The sequence below is a fragment of the Otolemur garnettii genome, unplaced genomic scaffold (assembly GCF_000181295.1).
Source record: "Otolemur garnettii isolate 467f Iridium unplaced genomic scaffold, OtoGar3 scaffold00010, whole genome shotgun sequence".
Lineage (NCBI taxonomy): Eukaryota > Metazoa > Chordata > Mammalia > Primates > Galagidae > Otolemur > Otolemur garnettii.
Genome location: NW_003852405.1, coordinates 2,301,077 through 2,318,578, shown reverse-complemented (window position 1 = coordinate 2,318,578; position 17,502 = coordinate 2,301,077). Strand labels below are relative to the sequence as shown.

The window sequence follows — 17,502 nt, the reverse complement described above, 5'->3', positions numbered from 1 at the left end:
GAGAATCCTCAAAGTATGGAGGAAGTATGGAGAATCCTCAAAGAACTCAAAATAGACCTTCCATTTGATTCCACAATTCCATTACTAGGCATCTACCCGGAAGGAAAAAATCATTTTATCATGCGGACATTTGCACTAGACTGTTTATCACAGCTCAATTTACAATTGCCAAGATGTGGAATCATCCCAAGTGCCCATTAACTCATGAATGGATTAATAATAAACTGTGGTATATGTATATTATAGAATATTATTCAGGCATAAAAAGAGATGGAAACTTTATATCTTTTGTATTAACCTAGACAGAATTGGAGAATATTCTCCTTATCGCCAACTATCTGATTTAAAAAAGATTATTCATCTTAGTAAAGTATCACAAGACTGGGAAACAAATATCCAATGTATTCAATACTAATATGAAGCCAGTAGACAAACTAATGCACACCCACACAAGAGAAAAACTCAATTTAATTCATGTTGGGGGGAGGAGGGGGGGAGATGGAGGGGGATTGGTGTGTTCTCGCCACAGTGGGCACAATGCAAGGGTATATGGAGCACCTCCTGAGTGAGGGACACAACTACAACGGGGACCTCGCCTAACAAATGCAAACATTGTAACCTGGTTGTTTGTACTTTCATATTAATCTGAAATTTAAAAAAAAAAGCTTAGGTGAAAAATATTTAATGGAACATGTTTTGTTTTGTTTTGTTTTGTTTTTTTAAGAGACAGAGGGTTACTTTGTTGCCCTTGGTAGGCTGTAGTGTCACAGCTCACAGCAACCTCAAACTCGTGGGCTCAAGCAATTAATTCTCTTGCCTCAGCCTCCCAAGTAGCTGGGACTACAGGCACCTGCCACAAGGCCCAACTATTTTTCGTTGCAGTTGTCATTGTTGTTTAGCTGGCCCGGGCTGGGTTTGAACCTGACAGCCTGGGTGTATGTGGCTGGCACCATAACCACTGTGCTACAGGCACCAAGCCTTTAATGGAACATTTTGATCTCATTAAAAAAGCAAGAAAAGCACATCTTTGAAATACAATTTCATCAAGCCCTGCCTTGTAGACAGATGTGTATACTATACAGTCACCTATCAGAAAGGGATTGGAACTTATAAAGGATACTTCATTTCTGGTCAGCAAAGCTATTTTAATCCTAGGAATATTTACCACCAGTACTGAAAAATCTTCTGGCTACAGTTACGGAGTGTCATAAATGTTAGTAACCAGCATTTCTCTTAGGGAGATCAGCTTTGGGGAGTTGCTGGGGGAGAAAAAGTGGAAAGGGGACAGATGTTTTTCCATGTGAATGAGAAGACTGGGATTAGAGAAGAGGGTGAGCCAGGGCAGGCAGTAAACATCCAAAGGGAGCCCAGGGGGTCTAACTGCTGAGAACCTTCACCCTTAGCCAGAAGTGTCCGTGGGCGCCTTTCTCTTAGCCCTGTTGCCAGAAAGAGGCAAGAACATCTAGGTGTCCCCTCATAAGCCCTCTTCAGGCAGGGTCATAGCAGTAGCAGAATTTTTTTAAAAACCCAGTTTACTAAGATTTTCCTGAACATAGTCTCTCCTAATAACCCAAAGAGATCAGTGTTATTCAGGTTTTTGGGGTGAGGGGATCTATTTAATTTATCATGCAATGTCAGGTGACAGGACAATACCAGCGTCTACACCTTTGGGGGCTCATCTCAGCACCTGCACAGCTCTAGAGTGTTCTACAGCCACACCCTATTCCACCATTAAGTCATTCGACCAATATTTATTGACAGCTACTGTGCCAGGCATTGTTCTTGGCATTTGGGCTACGTCCATGGACATAAGCAAAGATGTGTGTTCTTACAGAGCTACATCTGATCTGGAATGGGGGCAAAAATAGGCCTAAACACAGTTATGAAGTGTGTTTGAAGGTGGTAAGTGCTATGAATAAAAAAGTCTTTCAGATTTGAGCTATCAGTAGTTGAGGAGACACAGAGGAATGGATTACAATTGTAAACAGGGCGGTCAAGGCAGTAGGGATATCAGTAACACTTCTGAGGGCTTCTTTGAGGGCTAAGGGAAAACTGTGTGTACAGTTCCCAGACCAGAGCCGGGCACATGGGTGCTCATAGGTGCTCACTGTGGGGGCTGTTACTACTGCACCAGTCCTGTCTCCTACACTAGACTGGTCAGTGTCTCCCAGGAACAGCCTGGCCGAGGCTCTGCCCAAAATAGGCTGGTTTAGTTACAGACAGGTTGGACAGCAAGGTCAGGGTGCTGTCTGGCCGAGAGCATGGAGGCATAGACTTCCCTAACTAGATGGAGAGAACCACTAGCCAAACCAGCAGGCTAGGCCCTGCCAGCCTGACCAGGTGCTGTCTCCGCTGTTTTTGATCAAAATAGATACTGGAGACCCAGAGTTGAGCAATGCTGAAAGAAGGGGTGGTGTTAGACCAGGGTTCTCCCAGACTAGTTCATGCTGGGAGCCCGAGAGTGATGGGCACCATGTTGCTAGGCAACAGTACAGAGATTGAGGACAACTGGCAGAGGCCAGCAGCTTGGGGCCTGTTCGCTTCTGCTGTTGCTGGGTCTGGTGCCTGTTCTGGGGGGAAAGGAAGTCTTACTTGTGGGTAGAAGAAACAACCATGTGGGGGTGATTACAGAGAAGCCAAAGAGGCATCCTTGATTCTATGAGTCTAAAAGGCATCCATGAGCCTACCTTAGTGTCTGCAGTTTCACCTTTAGCAACTCATTCTTTTATGTAAAGGCTCTGGTATCCTAGCTTTTTTGATGTGTGAAATGTTTGGCTTAAATAAAACTTTAACTTAGGCTTGGCACCCATAGTTTAGTGGTTAGGGTGCCGGCCGCATTCACCTAGCCTGGGCCAGCTAAACAACAATGACAACTGCCACAAAAAATAGCCGGGCATTGTGGCAGGTGCCTATAGTCCCAGCTACTGGGGAGGCTGAGGCAAGAGAATCGCTTAAGACCAAGAGTTTGAGGTTGCTGTGAGCTGTGACGCCACGGTACTCTACTGAGGGCAACATAGTGAAACTATCTCAAAAAAAAAAACAAGGGAGGTGCCTGTAGCTCAAAGGAGTAGGGTGCCAGCCCCATATGCCAGAGGTGGCGGCTTCAAACCCAGCCCTGGCCCAAAACTGCAAAAAACAAAACAAAACAAAAAAAATTTTAGCTTAGAAGCATAAACATATAAAAGTGATTTTTTAAATATTGCTCCATTAAAGTGGGGTACTCTTTGCACCCCTTTGGAGAGTCTGACTTTCCAAACCTCTAGGCTCTGGAACGTACTTTGACACTCACTGGCTTAAAATTTTCAGCTACCCTGTTAAAAGTAAACAGGCAGGGCATGGGGGATCCCACCTGTAATCCTAGCATTTTGGGAGGCTGAGGTTGGAAGATTGCTGAAGCCAGTAGTTTAAGACCAGCCTGAGCAACATAGCGAATGACCCTGAGTCTACAAAAAATACAAAACTTAGCTGGGAATGGTAGCACACGCTAGTGATCCCAGCTAGCCTGTCGTCTCAGCTGCTTGCGAGGCTTAGGCAGGAGAATTGTGTGAGCCCAGGAGCTTGAGGTTGCTGTGAGTTATATGATACCACAGGGCTCTAGCCTGGACAACAGAGCAAGAGCCCATCTAAAAACAAACAAAAAAAAAAACAGCCTTGGTGTGGTAAAATATTAGACTACTTTAAAATTACTAATACTTTATGGCAGGTTTCAATGTTTTTCCATGTAGCAGAAGAGAAATACCAGACTGCTTAGAGGATTTGATGAAAACTATGGACCCCCACTCATAACAATGCGCGGCCCTAAATTCTGCACCCAGTTGTATGGGCGAAGTGGTCTGTGGACTTTAGGTTAGGGACCTTCTCTTGTGTGAAATTAGTTTAGCTGATTTATTTTCAAATGGGATAAATGCTTAGTCTTGAAGCAGAGGAGAGCAGATTTTGAAAGAGTGAAGGAGAAGAAAATCTAGATGCGAGTCAGAATGTTGGGGAGAGAACCCAGGCATATGTGTTTTTATTTTATTTTATTTTATTTTATTTATTTATTTTTGAGACAGAGTCTCAAGCTGTCGCCCTGGATATAATACCGTGGTATCACAGCTCATAGAAACCTCAAACTCTTGGGCTCAAGTGATTCTCTTGCCTCAGCCTCCCAAGTAGCTGGGACTACAGGCGACCACCACAATGCCCAGTTATTTTTGTTGTTGTTGCAGTTGTCATTGTTATTTTAGCTGGACCAGGACAGGTTTGAACCTGTCAGCCTCAGTGTATGTGGTTGGCACCCTACCCACTAAGCTACAGGCACCACCCTGTTTTATTTTATTTTTTTGAGACAGACTCTCATTCTGTCACCTTGGGTAGAGTGCTGTAACGTCATAGCTCACAGCAACCTCAAACTTTTGGGATCAAGCAATCCTCTTGCCTCAGCCTTCTGAGTAGCTGGGACTATAGGTGCCTGCCATAACACTTGGCTAGTTTTTCTATTTTTAGTAGAAATGGGGTCTTGCTCTTGCTCAGGCTGGTCTTGAACTCCTGAGCTCAAGGACTCCACATGCTCTGGCCTCCCAGTGTGCTAGGATAACAGGTGTGAGCCACCTAGCCCAGCTGGCATATGTTTTTCTTTTTTGGAGACAGAGTCTCAAGCTGTCACCCTGGGTAGAGTGCCATGGCATCACAGCTTACAGCAACCTCAAACTCTTGGGCTTAATTTCTTGCCTCAGCCTCCCAAGTAGCTGGGACTACAGGCACCTGCCACAATGCCCGATTATTTGTTGTTGTTGTTGCAGTTGTCATCGTTGTTTAAACAGGCCTGGGCCAGGTTCGAACTCACCAGCCTAGGTGTATGTGGCAGGCGCCCTACCCACTGAGCTACGGGCACTGCCCTGCACATGTGTTTTTAACATGATCCCCAGGCAGTTTCCATGATCAGACAGACCAGAGATATAGAACTAGAATGTCCAGGCACTAAGACCCAGGAGATACAGCCATGGAGTCAGTAGTCCTAAGTGGGAAAGGAGGAGGGAAGGGGATGGGAAGAAGTCCAGCTGCCCTCCCCAGGCTCCAGTCTGACCAGCTGGAGAACACAGAAAGGTCCTCTCCTCTCCTCTCCACTTACACAATGGGACTCAGTGAGGTCACCATGCCCCTGAGGCTCAACCAGAGCCATCCACCCAAAACTTGGCTCAACCATCCACCCAAAACTTAAGCAAGGACACCCAGAGGCAAAAATAACAAAGTTCAGGAAACCATCAGCGAGGGCTGGGCCTGGGAGAAAAAAATCTCATGGGGGGGATTCATATTTTCAAACCTGACATTTCTCAGTAGTTTTCCATGTTCCTATGCAAAGTGGGGCTCATTCTTACTTCCCTGCAAAAGGCTCATCTCTCTCTAACAGTCAGGGAACTTTGGGAGAACCCAGAAGTGACAAAGGCTTCAATTAACTTTGGGTTGATTAATGGGATCTCCTTTGTCTGGGTCAGGTACATTCTGGAGACTGTGAGAGGAGAGGGAGGTGAGCCACGGAATAGAGGAAGAAGCCTGCATCCCCCCTTTTACCCCAAGGCCTCCAGTCAAAAGTTGGCTCTAGTCAAAACCTGGGTTTACTTAAGAACCTGTTTCTTGACTTGGGTCCTGCCCCAGCCAAGACAAACCCACGTCGTGTTGATCTGCTTCCTTGGCTGGTTGTGACTTTATGCAGCAGTGGCTTCCTGGTGGTAAGACCTGGCATGTGAGACACCTGCTTGGCTCTGTCTGTTCTGGTGGCAGGGGAGTTACCCTTCTCCCCTACAGTCCTTGGGTAGCTATTCTTAGCCCTGTTAATGGTTTACCGAAGTGTATCCACTTATCAAGGTTATATACAGTTCAGATTTGTGCATTTCAACATATATAAATTTTACTTTAAAAAGAACCATAAAAAACAACAATCTCTTTTGCCTCTGAGACAGAGAAAAACATAATAACAATCTCACGTGAGGAGGAGCAGGTGGAAGTTGATGAAGCAAGAATGGCAAAAATTGGTAAACACTGAGGCTGGGTGATGATACCTGGGGGCTCATTGTAGCATTTTGGTTTTAAAAAATACATATTTGAGGCTCAGTGCCTATAGCACAGTGGTTACAGTGCCAGCCACATGCATCAAAGTTGGTGGGTTCAAGCCTGGCCTTGGCCAGCTAAACAACAATGACAACTGCAACAGGAAAATAGCTGGGTGTTGTGCCACGTGCCTGTAGTTCCAGCTACTTGGGAGGCTGAAGCAAGAGAATCACTTAAGCCCAAGAGTTTGAGGTTGCTGTGAGCTGTGATGCTACAGTACTCTACTGAGGGCGACATAGTGAGACTCTGTCTAAAAAAAAAATATATATATATATATATATTTGAAACAATATATTTCAAATTATTTACCATAATAAACCTTTTTTATTTACCAGGATAAAACTTCTTTTTTTTTTTTTAAGACTTAGAGATTTATTTTCTCTTAGAAATCTCCCTCCCTGATCAAGAATCTTTTTCTTTTTTTCAGGTTAATATGAGGGTACAGGTGACTAGGTTACATTGTTTGCATTTGTTAGGTAGAGTCCAAGTTGTAGTTGTGCCCCTCATGATCGAGAATCTTAAAGAAAGGCATACTCTTTAACTTAGTAATTCCATTTCTGGGAATTTGTCCAAAGGAAATAACCAGAGATACACAGACAACGTCATTGCAGTTCTATTTAAAATAAAAAAATGGGACAAAACTCAAGGCCCAACAATAGGAGAACCGTTAAAGAAACTAAGATGCAGCCGTTAAAGACATGGGAAAGTGCTTGTGGCCTAAAATTAAATGGGAAAAAAAGTCAGAACAGGAAACTGTATACCATATGATCTTCATTTGGTTTTTCGAAATGCACATGCACTTATAGAAAAAGAATCGAGAAGGAAATACAGCAAAATGTTATAAGTAGTTATCTCTGGTCAGTGGATTTATGGCAGATTTTTAATTTCTTTTTTATTCTAGTCTGTGTTATTATTATTATTTTTTGACAGTCTCACTTTGTAAACTTTGGTCGAGTGCTGTGGCATCATAGCTCACAGCAACCTCAAACTCTTGGGCTCAAGTGATCCTCTTGCCTCAGCCTCCTGAGTAGCTGCAACGACAGGCACCCTCCACAATGCTTGGCTTTTTTTTTTTTAGAGATGGGGTCTTGCTCTTGCTCAGGCTAGTCTCCAACTCATGAGCTCAAGGAATCTAACCTCCTCGGCCTCCCAAAGTGCTAGGATTACAGGTGTGAGCCACTGTGCCTGGGCTCTAGTCTGTATTTTCATCTTTTCCGCAATTAACATGTGTTACTTTTACAATTATTGAAAAAACTAAGATGTGCTAGCTGGGCATGGTGGCTTATGCCTGGAATTAGCACTCTGGGAGGCTGAGGCAGATGGATTGCCTGAGCTCAAGAGTTCAAGACCAGCCTGAGCAAGAATGAGACCTCATCTCTACTAAAAACAGAAAAACTAGCTGGATCTTGTAGAAAAACTAGCTGGGGATTGTGGCAGGTGCCTGTACTCCCAGCTAGTTGGGAGGCTGAGGCAAGAGGGTCTCTTGAGCCCAGGAGTTTGAGGTTGCTGTGAACTATAATTCCATGACATTCTATCCAGGGCACAGAATGAGACTCTGTCTCAAAACAAACAAACAAACAAAAAACTGAGAGGTGCTATGTTAAAGGAAAGGAGGAATATGGAAGGAAGGACAGATTTCCATAGAGGTACCAGCATAAAAGAATAAGGTCTTGGAACTGGAAAGAATTTTAGAAATTAGAAAGTTTCCACGTCCAACTTTCACATTTTGTAGATGAGGAGAGGTAGGCCTAGAGGAGTCAAATGACCACCTAGGCCATTTGCTCCTGGTTTGTCAGACTGTTTGTATTAGTACACCACCAAGCCCTCACATCCCCCGAGGACCTTTGCATGCCCAGGAAGCCTTATTTGAGGGGCAGCTCTTTGACTGTCCAGCTGGCCTGAACCATCTGCTAGCAGCATCCTTGGCCAATTGGACTGGAGAAATGGCCTGGCAGGAAGGCCAGTGGAACAGTACACCCCACTGCTACCTTGTGCTTCTCCCTCCGGTAGGTCTCAGCTCTGCTGTTGGTGAGGTTACTTCTAAGCAACGAGGCTAAATGCCTGGGAGTGCTGCCTTGTCCTGGCTTCCAGATGACCAGGATTTGGAAAAGAAAAAATGTAATTCAAAGTTTGGTGTCAGATTGGAGTCAGAGACGTGTGTTACTGTCTTTGCCACAGTCCTTAGATATCAAGAACCTTCTCTGGAGAAGTGGGGGCAAGCACAAGTGTGCAGTGGCAATTAAGCTTATTTGCATATGTATTTATGGTCTGTCTCTTCGCCAGCTGATCCCTGCCAGCACAGTCCCCACCACATATGCATTGACACTCTTTGACAGCTGGGGCTCTGTTTCAAACACCCCTGCGTCATCAGAACCTACCACATAATAGGCCCTCAATAAATGCTTGTTGAATGTGGAATGAGTGAACATCATTTCCCTAGAATGTAGAAGATCCATTCCAAGTTAATAATAACTCCTGAGTTTAAATTTTAATTCTATCGCAGGCAGTGATTTGGATATGAAAAGAAAAACAAAGAGAAAAGACATTTTAATTCTAAAAGAGCAATATGTTTGAAAAATTAGTACTTAATATTTATTTGCACAACTGCAATGCAAAGCTTTTGAAAGTTGTTAACAGCATACACATCAGCATCAGGGAACCATAGTGATGCTTCTGTCTCTATACATTTGACTACTCTGTACATCACAGGCAGATCCAGTGAGATGGCCAGGGTGTGCACTCTTTCTGCTGCCTGCCACCGCTCCCTCTTGGTGTCCCTGAGCTTGGCCAATCATTTGGATGATAGTTATTATTATTATTATTTGCCTAAAAAGCTTTTAAAACAAATTCTATTTGGGGCCAGGTGCAGTAGCTCATACCTGTCATCCTAGCACTTTGGGAGGCTGAGGCAGAAAGGATCTCCTGAGCTCAGGAGTTTGAGACAAGCCTAAGCAGCATAGCAAACCCTGTCTCTACAAAAATAAAAGATTAGTGGGACTGTAGGTACATACACTCCCATAGTCCCAGCTACTTGGGAAGCTAAAGCAAGAGGATCACTTCAACCCAAGAGTTTGAGGTTGCAGCGAGCTATAATGACACCACTGCACTCTAGCCCCAGCAACACAGAGAGACCTTGTCTCAAAAAACAAAACAAAACAAAACATACATATATATATATATATATATATATATATATATATGTGGTGGCACCTGTGGCTCAAGGAATAGGGCGCCGGCCCCATATACTGAAGGTAGTGGGTTCAAGCCCGACCCCAGCCAAAAGAAAAAACTGCAAAAAAAAAAAAATAAATAAAATATATATATATATGGATATTTGGAGATATTTCTTTAGCTTAGACTGTCAGATCATCAGGCTTCTATTCTCTGAGGTACTTAAAAGAATAACTCAGAGATTGAGCACGTTCTCCAGGACCTGTGGCATAACCTTTTTTTTTTATTAGAAACAGAGTCTAACTTTGTTGCCCTGGGTAGAGTGCTATGATGTCACAGCTCACAGCAACCTCCAGCTCTTGGGCTTAGGAGATTCTCTGGCCTCAGCCTCCTGAGTAGCTGGGACTACAGGCGCCTGCCACAACCCCCCGCTATTTTTTGTTGCAGTTTGGCCAGGGCTGGGTTCAAACCTGCCACCCTCAGTATATGGGGCCGGTGCCCTATTCATTGAGCCACAAGCACCACCCAGCATAACCTTTTTTAAACAAGTAATTTAAGGCCAGGCACAGCGGCTCAGTCTGTACTCACCCTCTTGGAGGTCAAGGACAGAGGATTACTTGAGATCAGGAGTTCAAGACCAGCCTGAGCAAGAGCAAGACCCCATCACCACTAAAAACAGAAAAGGAATTAGCCACATATGGTGCTGTATGCTTGTGATATTAGCTGTTTGGGAGGCTGAGATGGGAGGATTGCTTGAACAGAGGAGTCTGAGGTTGCAGTGAACTATGCTGATGCCACTGTACACTAGCCTGGGCAACAGAGCCAGATTCTGCTTCAAAATAATAACAATAAAAATAATAATTTAGGGCAGCGCCTGTGGTTCAGTGGACAGGGCACCAGCCCCATATACCGAGGGTGGCGGGTTCAAATCCGGCCCCTGCCAAACTGCAACAAAAAAATAGCTGGGCGTTGTGGCGGGTGCCTGTAGTCCCAGGTACTTGGGAAGCTGAGGCAAGAGAATCGACTAAGCCCAGGAGTTGGAGGTTGCTGTGAGCTGTGTGACGCTACAGCACTCTACCATGGGTGATAAAGTGAAACTCTGTCTCTACAAAAAATAATAATAATAATTTTAATTTGTGGTAAAATATACATAACAAAATTTCTCATCTTGGCCATTTTTAAGTATGTAGCTCAGTGGCATTAAAATCCTTCACATTTCATGCTACCATCATTGTCATCCACATGACTCTTTTTTAAAATTATTTTTTGTTAAATCATAACTTTGTACATTGATGCATTTATGGGGTTCAGGGTACTGCTTCAATATATGATGTGAAATTCTTACTTTGAACTAAGTAACAAATCCATCACAATTATACTCATTTCTTAATAGTTTTGAAATGTACCATTGCATCATGCACATTAGGTGAGGTCCCCCCACATGCCCTCCCTCCTCCCATGTCTCCCCTCCCCTCCCTTCTCTCTCTTTTCCCGTCTACTTTCTGGTCTATAATTCCACAGAACTCTTCGTCCTGCAAAACTGAAAACACCATGCTTGTTAAACAGTAACTCCCCAGACACCTCTCCCAGCCCCTGGCAACCACCACTCTACTTTCTGTCTCTATAAATTTGGCTACTCTGTACATCATGTACATGGAGTCATATGGTATTTGTCCTTTTGTGGCTGGCTTGTTTTACAATTTTACTATGGTAGATTTCTGTTAGGCCCCAAGGCCACACCTAGGCAGAATTGGGAAGTAAGGTGGGAGCTTATCCCCAGCTGTCCCCACTTTCCTGCCCCATCCCTCTCTGAGTTCCAACCCACCTGAGGTCCCTACTCAGTGGCTAAGTGTCCTCAGCCCCCTCATTACATTCCCCACTTACCCAGGGAGTGCACCCTACTGGCCGAGTGTGGGTTGTGTGTCCATCCCATGACAGAGGAGCACGGGCCACCTCATTTGACAACCCCACGGAGACTGTATATAATAAGGAGGGGACACATCCTCCCACAGGGTGCTGTTACCAGCAGGAGAGGGGTGGATACCGGGCAGGCAAAAACAATAGACGTCCTTGTTGAACCTCCAAGGTTCCAGTACCTTTCAAGCTTTCTTATTTCACATGGCTTTGGACTTGAACCTTTTCCCTTTGGGCCTCGTTTGTGAAGGTTTTGTTGTTGTTGTTGTTTGTTTGTTTGTTTGAGACAGAGCTTCAAGCTGTCCCCCTGGGTAGAGTACTGTGGCGTCACAGCTCACAGCAACCTCCAACTCCTAGGCTCAAGTGAGTCTCCTGCCTCCATCTCCCAAGTAGTTGGGACTACAGGCACCTGCCACAAAGCTCAGCTATTTTTTTTTTTTTTTTTTTGGTTGCAGCCATCATTGGCGGGCCCAGGCTGGATTTGAACCCGCCAGCTCAGGTGTATGTGGCTGATGCCTTGGCTGTTTGAGCCACAGGCGCTGAGCTTGTGAAGTTTTTGATATGCTTGGCTTTCCTTGCAAAGTTTTCAGCAGCTTGAGAGCCAGCACTGAAACCCAGACACACTTTTTGAGTGTGATAGGAGCCTACACAGGATGCTTTCAAATACCCCCAACCCTGACTAGAAACTCTGAACAGCCTGGATCCAGTCATGGCTTGGAAACCTCTTGGCTGTGTGGTCTGGAGTAAGCAAATTCACCTGTCAATGCTTTAGTTTTCTCATCTGTAAAATGGTAACATAGTAGTACCCACCTTGTTGGGCTGTTTTGAGAATAAAAAAGCGTACTATGGCGGTGTCTGTGGCTCAAAGGAGTAGGGCGCCGGCCCCGTATACAAAAAAAAAAAAAGTCTACTATGCTAGGTGCTTAACTTACAGCAACTTAATTATGCTCACAGCTGACCAACTGCACATGAGAAAAAGGCACCACCTCCGGGCAGATGGAGGCCCACAGTAGGGCATACCACCTAGCAGCTTCAGCTAGATTTCACTCTCCACTTGGCCCTGAGCTAGGCAGCCTTGTGGATAGCCTGCACAACTGTATAAGCAACCAGGCTAATGAGGCAGGTATTCATATATCCTCATTTTTTGAGGAGTCAACTATGATTCAGGGAAGTTGAGCACCCTGTGTTAATGGGGTGGTGGGATGTCCATACACAAGAGGCTAACCCAGTCCTTAAGGCCCTCCCACCAGCAGCCTTGTGGACTATATCTCTGTGTCACCAGCTCATCAGCTTAAATTGTATCTATTTTCCCGCAGTGAATGGCAACCAAATACTTCTCTAGCATCTAACCCAGGGATTCCCACCGATCTCTACTCTCTAAAGTATGTCTTTGATAATCATTTTTAAAAGGAAGACATGTTATTTTGAAAAGGGGCAGGGGATAGGTAGAAGGAAGGACAGATTTCCATCCAGATACCATCCTGACTGGGCAGTTAAAGAAAAATCCATTTCAACAGTCCAATCAATACCTAGACAGCAAGGACCAAAACAGCTGTGAGGATGAGTGAATTCTTCTGGAGCTGAAAGATCAGTGTTACTAGCAGAGAACTCAACATGAGGCAAAGCAGGTTTCAAATTCAGAGTTTTTCCCTCTTCCTTCTCATGTGTGGGGAGTACTGTGCGGCTGGGTGATGAGAGGGAGGGTGGATCTGACTAATGGTCCCCTTCCCGTATTTCCCTGATGAACAAACAGCAGCGACTGTCTGCTGTGTCCCATTTAGCATTGTGATTTGGATATGCGTCATGTAATTGTGCGTGTGGGGGGTGAAGAAGCTGCATGCTGGTTATAGATACCGAATGTGTTTGTGTGTCTCCTTTGTGAATCTGTACAATATGCAGACCGCACACTTTCAAAGGAAGATTACTGGGTAAACTGAGGCGCTGTTGGGGAATTGTTCACGGAACACTGAGTATAATCAAGGAGTCCTGCCATTTATACCCCTGATGTAACTCTCTCTAGGCTTATGTCTTGAATGATGCCATCCCAAAATGTAGCTCAGATTTGAAACCGGTGCATCAGAGCCAGCCACCTTGAATCCTGTAAATATCCCCAAGTGGCATGAAGGAAATGAACACACATTGAAAGGGAAATTTTCGAAGGCTTGGAATTACCATTTTCCCCAGCAAACCTCCCATTTGAGAGGGAGCCAGGGGACACCAAATGAAAGACTATCAAAAGTAATAGACTTGGCCCATGTGCTTCCCAAGGGCCAAATGCAGTCAGACTGAATGGAAATTATCTGCTCAAGCAGATCAGATATTTTAACACTGATTCTCAGGCCTGAGATGGGAGCCTGGCTTCTGGCAGACACCCAACACTGTCATGTTTAATTTTTAGATGTGGCTTTTAAATTTGGCCCAATGTGAGTTTGTGTTTGATCAGCTTTATGTGGTTGGAAGAGGAGGCCTGGGTGACATACAGGCTGTATGACCTTGGATGAGCTACTTCACCCTATAAGGGTCAGTTTTTTTCTTTTTTGCAGTTTTTGGCTGGGGCTGGGTTTGAACCCGCCACCTCCAGCATATGAGGCTGGCACCCTACTCCTCTGAGCCACCGGTGCCGCCCAAGGAGGTCAATTTTTTTCATCAGTGCATTGAGGGGAACAGTCCTTGCTGTGTTTGCTCTATAAGGAGTTGTGAAGATCAAATGAAGTGTTTGGGAAGTGGGAAGTCACTACTACGAATAAAAAGACCACATAATTATGCTCACAGGCAGAATGTGGAGTCCTTTCCACCTTGATCACTCGATTCTCCATTTAATTTACGTACTGTGGATTTGACCCATCATTCCTGTAGCAAAACCCTTTGGAGAGTATCATTTTTAGATCTGGGATTGATATGATATATGTGTAGTTGCCTTATGTATCCACAGCAGCCTGAGATGAGGAAAAGAGCAGAATTATGAGGAAAAATAGCCCCAGAGAGAGGGTAAACCTGGGGCACAGAGACCTATTCTGATCATTTTTCTTTCCTAGATGACACTGACATTTAAATTAAAAGCCAAAGATGCTGGTCAAAATTGAGGCTTACAGCTCCCTAAATCTTTCCCATCTCCTCTGCTTCTTTTCCCTCTAGATGAAAATGCAGAGGTCAAGTGTTGTCCCAAGCTCACCAGGCACATCTCCTACCTGTAGGTGCTTGGCAAACAATATGTATTTAAATTGAAACAAAGCTCTAAACTTGTTCTCTGGGACGGTGCCTGTGGCTCAAAGGAGTAGGGCGCCGGCCCCATATGCCAGAGGTGGTGGGTTCAAACCCAGCCTCAGCCAAAAAATAATAAAATAAAATAAAGTGTTCTCTGATCATTCCAAATTTCTGAAACCAGAGATTGAGAAACACCACATTTATCATATTTCAACAAACATGTTGGCTGGGCTTGGTGGCTCACACCTATAATCCTAGCTCTCTGGGAGGCCAAAGTGGGTGGATCAATTGAGCTCTAGCACTTGAGACCAGCCTGAGCAGGAGTGAGACTGTGTGTACTAAAAGTAGAAAAACTATCTAGGCGTTGTCATGGGTGCCTGTAGTCCCCAGCTACTCGGGAGGCTGAGTCAAGAGGCTCACTCAAGCCCAAGAGTTTGAAGTTGCTGTGAGTTGTGATGACACCATGGCATTCTACCCAGGGTGAGGGAGTGAGACTCTGTCCCCCAAAATAAATATATAAATACAGCCCCCCAAAATACATTTATCATATTTCAACAAGCCTGAGATGCCACTCTTCTAAGACACATCATTTTTTGTGTGGCACAAAGAAAGAAACAACTCTATCAGTTACAATATGACACAACGCTTCTTTACTGGGTCAGTTATAAGATACATCTTAAGTTCATAGAGGTTAAATGTAAGAAAAAACATGCATCTTAGATGGATAAAATTCAGTACGTTTACCTCTCCCAAAAGGTAAAACTTTTTCCTTTGGGTCCTGATGTCTTATTAGATTAGGAAACAGAACTGTCCCAGCTCCTTGAAGTCATACATGCATGCCACACAATCAGGCTTTCATGCAGGTTGAAGGGGAACATTAATTTTGTTTTTCTTATGGATACTCTAATACAAAGTAGCTCTGGGCTTGAATATAGTTTTAGGAGCTTGGCACTCTATGCTCAGTGGCTAGGCGCTGGCCACATACACCGAGGCTGGCAGGTTTCAATCCAGTCCGGGCCTGCTAAACAACAATGACAACTGAAACCAAACAATAGCCAGGTCTTATGGTGGGTACCTGTAGTCTCAGCTATTTGAGAGGCTGAGGCAAGAGAATCGCTTAAGCCCATGAGTGAGGTTGCTGTGAGCTATGACACCATAGCACTCTACCCAGGGCGACATAATGAGACTCTGTCTCAAAAAAAAAATAAATAAATAAATAAAATAAATCCTTGAATATAGTTTTAGGTAAGTGCAGATTATAAAATATTTGTCAGTCATGGAATCATCACTAATTCCAGGGTCTATTGTTTATTACAAGGTTTAAAAGAGTAAGAAATACTTAAAGGCAGTCGGGCATGGTGGCTCACACCTGTAATCCTAGCACTCTGGGAAGTCTGTACTGAAAATAGAAAAACTGAGGCAAGAGGATAGCTCGAACCTGAGAATTTGAGGTTGCTGTGAGCTCTAATGCCACAGCCCTCCAATCAGGGTGCCAGAGTGAGACTCAGTCTCAAAAAAAAAAAAAAAAAAGAAAGAAAGAAAGAAAAAAGAAATACTTAAAGGCAATTGACACATCAATTGTGTTTTCTTTCTCCTGAGTAGTGTTTTCTGTTGTTTTTGCTATTGTTTTATTTAATGTTTCATTGGCTGTTTTGTAGTTATCCTTCAGTTATTCTAAGTTCCACTAAAACAACTGGACTGTGAGTTTCTGGCTGCACAGAGAAAGTAGGCGTGAACAGACTCATGTGATGAGAGCACATCACCTGTCTGGGCTAAATATGACATTTTCATAAAATGCAAGTGGGAATTGGTGATCTTTCTGGCCATACGGAGCGTGAGGAACACAGGGGAATAGAAATATAGCTTCTGTGACAATCCTTTGTAAGTGATTTGTGGACCAGCCCTTCCATTTAGAACACCATTCCCTTTGAAACATCCTTGCTCATAAATTCTACAGTTTAGAATAAGAAAATCTTCACCCGTTTCTAGCCCGCTCTTTAGTTACCTTCCCACAGTCCTCCGTTCCACCAGGACATCATTTATATACAACACCAAAGGGAAGCACACACACAAAATGTATTTCTAGGGACTAGACCATGGCCAGGCGGAAAGGAATGACCCAGATTGTTGGAGCTCTTGTCCTTGCATCATAGGCATTTCAGTACCACGATGCCTTGCTCCCTGCTGGGGGTTCCAGGGCCTGTTATTGCGAATTACTGTGCGATAAGCATCAGTAGTCCCGGGTGCAAAGCTGCTAATGTCTGATCACTGCTAATGGATGTTTTGCCACTGTTCTCTCCCCTACAGTCTGAATACCACTATGAGTATACTGCGTGTGACAGCACAGGTTCCAGGTGGAGAGTCGCTGTGCCGCACACCCCAGGCTTGTGCACCAGTCTCCCAGACCCGGTCAAGGGCACCGAATGCTGTAAGCAGCCACCCTGCTCCAGGGCCTCCCTGCCACTTGCTTTGGTTTCCCCTCCAAGCCTCCTGCTATTCAAGATAGGCCTTTCCTGACAGTGCAGCTTCATTAAGGAATCAGGTCCTTCCCCTTGTTAGTCCTCATCTCCAACCCTTTTGAAATCTGATGCAGAAATATTATATGGTGTGTGCAAACTGGATATTTGAATTTGCTTTCATTAAAAAAAATTTAAAGCCCATGAGTGGATATAGCCTAAGGAAAAATTCCAGCTGTGTGCCACTCAGATTTTTTTTTCTTTCTGCATACATTTTCCCTTTTGCCTATATACTTCTCTCCAATCTATACTCAACCACCACAATCAGTCATTAAGGAAGACTGCAATTTACTTGTGTTCTTGAAAAGGAAGCCAGAGAGGATAAACTTCTGCAGAGACATCCTTCAAAATGCACCAAGTTGGCGGTGCCCATAGCTCAGTGGGTATGGCCCCGGCCACATACACTAAGGCTAGAGGGTTCGAACCCAGCCCCGGCCAGCTAAAACAACAATGAAGACTACGACAAAAAAAATAACTGCAGGCTCAACGCCTGTGGCTCAAGTGGCTAAGGCACCAGCCACATACACCTTAGGTGGCTGGTTCGAATCCAGCCTGGGCCTGCCAAATAACAATGACGGCTACAACTCAAAAAAAAAAAAAATAGCTGGGC

The 17,502-nt window shown here is 44.4% G+C and overlaps 1 protein-coding gene across 3 annotated transcripts in view; it reads left to right on the top strand.

The window, feature by feature from the left end:
• The window catches only part of KIAA1324 (KIAA1324 ortholog), an 83,723-nt gene that overhangs the window by 27,667 nt on the left and 38,554 nt on the right, over positions 1-17,502 (top strand). For 2 of the 3 annotated variants that reach the window (XM_003784078.2, XM_003784077.2), the window contains exon 2: positions 16,684-16,804. The exons of the other annotated variant lie outside the window; for it this stretch is intronic. In XM_003784078.2, coding sequence (XP_003784126.1) covers positions 16,684-16,804 — 121 coding nt within the window. The remainder of the gene's footprint in view (positions 1-16,683; positions 16,805-17,502) is intronic. 3 annotated transcript variants of the gene reach the window in all.